Source organism: Sapajus apella, unplaced genomic scaffold, assembly GCF_009761245.1.
Source record: "Sapajus apella isolate SASKATOON/1434 unplaced genomic scaffold, GSC_monkey_1.0 scaffold181, whole genome shotgun sequence".
Taxonomy (NCBI): Eukaryota; Metazoa; Chordata; class Mammalia; order Primates; family Cebidae; genus Sapajus; species Sapajus apella.
The window spans coordinates 192,941-199,293 of NW_022437121.1; the positions used below are offsets into that span (position 1 = coordinate 192,941).

At 55.7% G+C, this 6,353-nt stretch overlaps 1 protein-coding gene across 8 annotated transcripts in view; it reads left to right on the forward strand.

The window, feature by feature from the left end:
• The window catches only part of CARS1 (cysteinyl-tRNA synthetase 1), a 55,446-nt gene extending 49,305 nt beyond the window's left edge, over positions 1-6,141 (forward strand). For 6 of the 8 annotated variants that reach the window (XM_032268457.1, XM_032268452.1, XM_032268453.1 and 3 more), the window contains 5 exons: positions 305-385; positions 2,080-2,147; positions 4,507-4,566; positions 5,034-5,117; positions 5,822-6,141. In XM_032268457.1, the coding sequence (XP_032124348.1) occupies positions 305-385; positions 2,080-2,147; positions 4,507-4,566; positions 5,034-5,117; positions 5,822-5,956 (428 nt within the window). In that variant the 3' untranslated portion in view covers positions 5,957-6,141. Of the gene's footprint in view, positions 1-304; positions 386-2,079; positions 2,148-4,506; positions 4,567-5,033; positions 5,126-5,821 lie in introns of all 8 variants that reach the window. The other 2 variants (XM_032268459.1, XM_032268454.1) reach the window with 2 other exon arrangements.
• The last annotated feature ends 212 nt before the right edge of the window (positions 6,142-6,353 follow it).

Here is a 6,353-nt window from a genome sequence, read left to right on the forward strand (position 1 = left end):
CAACAGAGAGAGTCTGCCTCAGGTGAAGAGCGTTAGCACCCGGAGGGACCCCCAGGCCTGTCCTGAGCCTCTCACCCCCACTGCCTGCCCAAATGTGTCCCTTTCCTGGAAGAGCCGCTTCCAGCAGCCTGTGCTATGCTGCTTCCCGGCTCTGCCCTGCTGCCCCAGAACAGCACCTGGGGGGACACTGGTCTCTGGGCTTGTGCAGCCGATCCTGCTGCCGGCCCCTCCTTCGCAGGCACTGGAGGAGGCACGCGGTCTGTGGGCCACCATTCCTGACGGAACTGCTTTGCTTTCCCTGCAGTTCCTGAGGTTCTGCAGCTGAGCGATGCCCTGCGGGACGACATCCTGCCTGAGCTTGGGGTGCGGTTTGAAGACCACGAAGGTGGGTGAGCCCTTGCTGTTTGCTATGAAGTTACCAAGAGCTTAGAAAGGTGTCACCGGGAGATCTCCCGGGGCTGGGCCAAGGTTCATGCATCATGACTGGATGCAGAATCCCAAAGTGGCAGCCCCATGGGTCCCCCGGCACCATTCCCACGCTGGCAGTCCGGCAGGGGGCCGGGGCACACCCATAGCTCCTTCCCACTGCATCCCACCACTTTGTGTGTGGGCGTCATCTCCCCTCAGCGCCTGGCTGCCACCTCTGATGCTCTCAGCTAAGGAAACGTGCCTGTGTCCTGTAGACTGTCAACAAATTTCATGCTTGTCCTCCCACTTTGTGGAGGTTTTTTTGTTCCACAGAAAATTAATGTTTTTTATTTTCATTTTTTAAAATTTATTTATCGAGTATGTATTTATCGAGACGGAGTCTCATTCTGTCACCCAGGTTGGAGTGCAGTGGCGCAATCTCGGCTCCTTGCAACCTCTGCCTCCCGGGTTCAAGCGATTCTCCTTCCTCAGCCTCCCAAGTAGCTGAGACTGCAGGTGTGTGCCACCATGTGCGGCTGATTTTTGTAGTCGTAGTGGAGATGGGGTTTTACCGTGTTGGCTAGGCTGGTTTCAATCTTCTGACCTCAAGTGAGCCGCCCGCTTCGGCCTCCTGAAGTGGCATGAGCCCCCACGCCGGGGCTTGCTTTCAGCTTTTATGGATACATGGTAGTTGTACATATTTATGGCCTACGTGTGACATTTTGATACATGTATACGATATGTAATGATCAGATCTAGGTAATTGAGATGCTGTCACCTCAAGCAGTTAGTATTTGTGTTACGCGCCCTCCAATTCCACTCGTCTGGCTATTTTGAAATTTACACTAAATTATTCTTAATTATGGTGGCCCTGTTGTGCCACCCCGGACTGGATCCTAGTCCTGTGTCCACCTGTTTGGACCCATTAACCATCCCCTCTTTCTCTCCTCCCCACTACCCATCTGCCCCTGGTCATTTTACATCTCAGATGACATTTCTTACCTTCCGACTCCTGGCTGGGCAAGACCTTCCTACCTTCCAATTACAAAATGTTCTCGCCAGGTATGGTGGTTCACACCTGTTACCCTACCACTGAGGTGGGCGGATTGCCTGAGCTCAGGAGTTCGAGACCAGCCTAGGCAACATGGTGAAACCCCATCTCCATTAAAACATGAGCAGGTGTGGTGATGCGTGCCTGTAGTCCCAGCTACTCAGGAAGCTGAGGCACGAGAACTGCTTGAACCTGATAGGCAAAGGTCGCAGTGAGCCGAGACCACGCCACTACACGCGTGCGCGCACACACACACACACACACACACACCACACACACACACAACACACACAACACACACACAACACGCACACACACAACACACACCACACACACACACAACACACACAACACACACACAACACGCACACACACAACACACACACAACACACACACAACACACACACACACAACACACACACACACACACACACACACACACACACACACACACACAATATGTTCTCCTGTGCTGTGCTTCACTGCTGTTTGCTGTTGCGGGGGCACTCGCTCTGACCAGGCAGCACTGCATGGTCTGGGCAGGGCAGGGCTGGCCCAGCAGCAGAGACGGCCCACAGAGCAGAGTGCAGCCTGTTCTCACAGACTGCTCTCTTTTCAGGACTACCCACGGTGGTGAAGCTGGTAGACAGAAACACCTTGTTAAAAGAAAGAGAAGAAAAGAGACGGGTGAGTGAGATGCAGATGACTTCAGCTTGGTATTTGTTGAAAATATGAAAAACATTAGGGTTATTACATAGTTTACTTTTTAAGCACTGATGTTTACACTTTAATTAAAATCCCAGTATTTATAAATGTTAGAAAAATTAACTAGTATCTTCTAATGAAGGACCTCTTTTAAAAAGATCATTCCCTCAGCTTAAGTGAAAACGAGTCACTTTTAGCAAACTGTGCAGCTGACATGTCAGGTCCCAGTCTCACCTTGCCCTCACCTGGGTGGCGTGTGTCACTGGTGCGTGTCCACCTCCTGTTCCCAGCACACTCCCCACCTGCACCCACAACACTCCCGGGATCAGGGATGGTCCAGGTTCCTCGGTGCCCAACAGGAGAGAAGAACAAGAACAAAAACGCGTTGTCAGAACCTCTGGGCACAGCGTATGGGGCACCCTGCAATGCAGGCAGCAGGATGAGAGGCACCTGGGCACTCAATGCACTCCATGGGAGGTGGACCTAGGGGCTGTTGCCACCAGCAGGTGGGCCCAAGAGGCTGAAAGCAGGACACCACCGTGGAGGGCGAGTTTGGATGCCACAGCTCTCAGGAAGGAGGCTCTGGCAGGAACTGAGGAAGTAGCATCGATAGGGTGGGTGATTGACAGATGGGATGTGCGGGTTTGGGAAGGCATCTATGCCCAGCCCTGGACTGGCACCACCATGAGGCACAAGGCACGAGGGGAGGGCTGACGCCAGATGCAAGTGTGGGTGGCTGGAGTTTGCAGTGCCTGGGAGAAATAACAAAGTGGAACTCTGGGGAAAGCTCCAGACTGTGGTGAACGGTCTGCAGATCCATCCTGGCTGGCAGGTTGGGAGCAGCTGGGCTTGCCCTGCGAGGTTGGCTGCTGTGACCGCCCCATCAGGGCCCCTCCCCCTTCCACCACAGTCACTCACCTAGCCTTGGGTCTGGCCTGCCATGCTGTGCTGTGACGTGGCCTGGTGCTGGCTGTGCAGACGCCCTGGCATGCTGCACTCTGTGGCAGAGTGCTCAGAAGCAGGAGGCAGACGAGGAGCACCCTGCAGGGTGGCCCGGCCAGAGCCTCACAGGCCCCGCGCCCTTTGTGCTGGCCTTTCCACTGTCCACCTTGGCTGTGCCTTGTGACTTCTAGTAACTTCTGTTTCCCAACCAAGGGACTCTCATCTCACCAGACTGCCGCAAGAAGGCACCCCAGGCCCGAGGCACCATGGGGGAGGGGTCCTGCCTCTCCCTACGCCCTTCCCACCAGCACGTAAACACTTCCTAACTTTAAAAGGGAAAAAGCAGAAATTCTGAGCACTGCTTCTGTGGTTCCTCCAAGCTCAGCGGCCAGCTCCTTCTTCCCCTACCTGAGCACCCTTCCCCATCTCAGCCCCTTCCCCTTGGCCGGCCCTGCTCTCCCTCCATCTACCTCGAAAGAGCTCTTGATCCTGTTGGCCCAGCCCCATCCCGAGTCTCTGAGACCTTTGTGCCTTCCTGGTTTCTTTTCCCCAGCTCTGTGTGGAGCCTCTCCAGGAGACCTCATCTGGCCCTGCGGCTTCACCACCATCTGTCATGTATCTGGTGGACCAAAACCGTTGTCCCCAGCCGCCTGCCTGATAGCTCCACTGAGCCAGGAAGCATCTGAAGCCTAGGCTGTCCAAAGGAAATGTGGTTTTCAACTCCCCAAACTCGCTCCTCCTCCCTGTCAGTGGAAGGCATGTCTGTTCATGCAGTGGCTCACGCCAGAACTTCCCAGAGCAGCCGAGGCCTCCCCTCACCCGCACCCAGCCTGCTGGCTCCACAATCAAGCCCTTCCCTGCAGCATCAGGCCACCCTTGCCCCTGCCCGGATGCTGCCTGCTGGTTGGAGTGGACTCTGGTCTCCTCACCTAGCCCCCAAGGCTGGCCTCTGCCCGCCTCTTCCCATCCTGCCCTGGGGCCCTTGCTGCTTCCCAGGCACCCCAAGACCCGCTCAGGGTAACCTTCACAGTGCTGTCCTGGTCATCACCTGACGGAGCCTCTGGTCTTGGGCCAGGCTCACCATGCTGGTCCATTTCTTCACGTTAGTTGTGCTGGGATCTTTCAGCATTGGTCCTGTTTGTCTGCCTGCTGTATACCTTTGCATCTAGAGCAGGGCCGGGCACCCAGGGGTACCGCTGAGGATCCCCATGGGAATGGACGAAGGTTGGTGTACTGCCCAGCTCACGGGCTTGTCTCCCCACAGTGGGGTGGTCCGGTCATTGTTCAGTCCTCCTGGCCAGGCCCTAGGAAAGGGGCTGGTTTTGCTGGACCTCCCACTCCGGGAGACCTGGCAGCCTCAGGCAGCTCTGTCTCACCAGGCTCTGTGCTGCTTCTCTAGGTTGAAGAGGAGAAGAGGAAGAAGAAAGAGGAGGCGGCCCGGAGGAAACAGGAACAAGAAGTAATGCACTTTGTTTGTTTGGGGGTGAGGGCTCTCCTGGGCAGGAGTGCACCCTGACCCCGTGCCCCGTGGCTCTCTGTGCCTCCGAGGACCTCAGCCAGGCCCCTGCACACCTTCACAGACCCTCACAGAAGGAGCTCCGCCCTCTGCCTCCACCACTCGAGGCCTGCCAGGCCCTTCTCACATGAGTCGCAGGAAGACCTGGCCAGGGGAAAGGTGGTGCCATTTGGTCACAAGCTCTAAGACCGCGTTTATAGACTTACTCCTGTTAGAGTTTTTAGCCGGCTTTCCACTGCTCCTTTTCTGTTCCCTCCACCTTGGCCCTCCCCTTCCCTGTCTTTCACAGCACGCTGAATTTGAGGGCGTGGAAGCAAGTTGAGGGCTGGAGGTGTGAGCAGATGCTGGTCACAGTGCAGAGCCCCAGGTGCCGCTCAGTGGCAGTGACTGTGCTGTGTTGTGTGTTCTAGGCGGCAAAGCTGGCCAAGATGAAGATTCCCCCCAGTGAGATGTTCTTGTCAGAAACCGACAAATACTCCAAGTTTGATGAAAATGTAAGCATTCCTTCTTTTCTTTTCAGAACTTTATTAGACCACATTAAATTGGGAGGACAGGGATTTTCAACCTTGGACAAGCAGATTTTCTGTTTGTAGAAAATTTGGAATCAAATCTGACACCTGCTTTAGGATCCAGGGCCTCCTGGCCCAACTACTGAGCTCCTCCCACAGCCCAGCAGCTAGGCAAGCCCGTGCCAGGGCAGCCCTCCACTGCTGTGGCGAGCTCTGCTCCCTAGCACGGGGAGTTGTGGCCCAGGCCGAGGTCCACCCAGGCCCTCGAAAGCGGGCTGCCGTGGCGCAGATAGGTGTCCTGCCCCCAGACTCTTAGTCATAGCCATTCACAGCCACTGCCTCCAAACCTCTAGGCCCCTCCCTGCTGGCCCTTGGATGTGTTTGCTATGTACATTTGGGCCAGCTGTGTCAGAACTCAGTCATGGGTCGGCTCGGAGGGTCACAGTGCCCCTCACCTCAGGCAGGAAGCACCCGCAGATTCTGGTCACCCCTCTCCCATTCTTAGCTGCGAGAGCCAGCGCTGCCAGATGAGTGTGCTGGCCTAGAGCAGCGTGGTGACTGAGTGTCCAAGCAGGAGGACATGGCTGCATCGGAGAGATGCGCGCTTTGAGGCAGGAGGCCCAAGAAAGGGGAGTCGGGGTGACCCAGGTGCAGAAGAGACCAACAGCTGCTGTGCTCTGGCCTTTCAGGGTCTGCCCACACACGACATGGAGGGCAAAGAGCTCAGCAGAGGCCAAGCCAAGAAGCTGAAGAAGCTCTTCGAGGCTCAGGAAAAGCTCCACAAGGAATATTTGCAGATGGCTCAGAATGGAAGCCTCCAGTGAGGGGGCATGGGACTGACTTTTGAAGCCATTGTGGACTGGTGGCTCCTGTCTGCCTCAGTGACAATGCCGCAATGCTCCAGTCATGTTTACAGTCACCCTCGGCTCCTAAATTAAGGGTTGTGTTCATGTATGTTCATGTTGTTGTTGGCTCTGAGACATTAGTAATAAATTTTTCTCAACTGTGAGACCCTCTCTGCCTCACTCTGCATGTTCAGTGCTTGGCAGGGTGGCAATGAGACCCTCTCTGCCTTGCCCTGCATGCTCAGCACTTGGCAGGGGGCCTGGTGGCCAGCTGGGGCTGCTTGGTCAGCAGGTCACAACTTAGGTGTTTGGGTCAGTTGAGCTGCTTCAGCTGGCCAAGGAATTTCTCCCCCATGCTGATGGCTATCGGCTAATC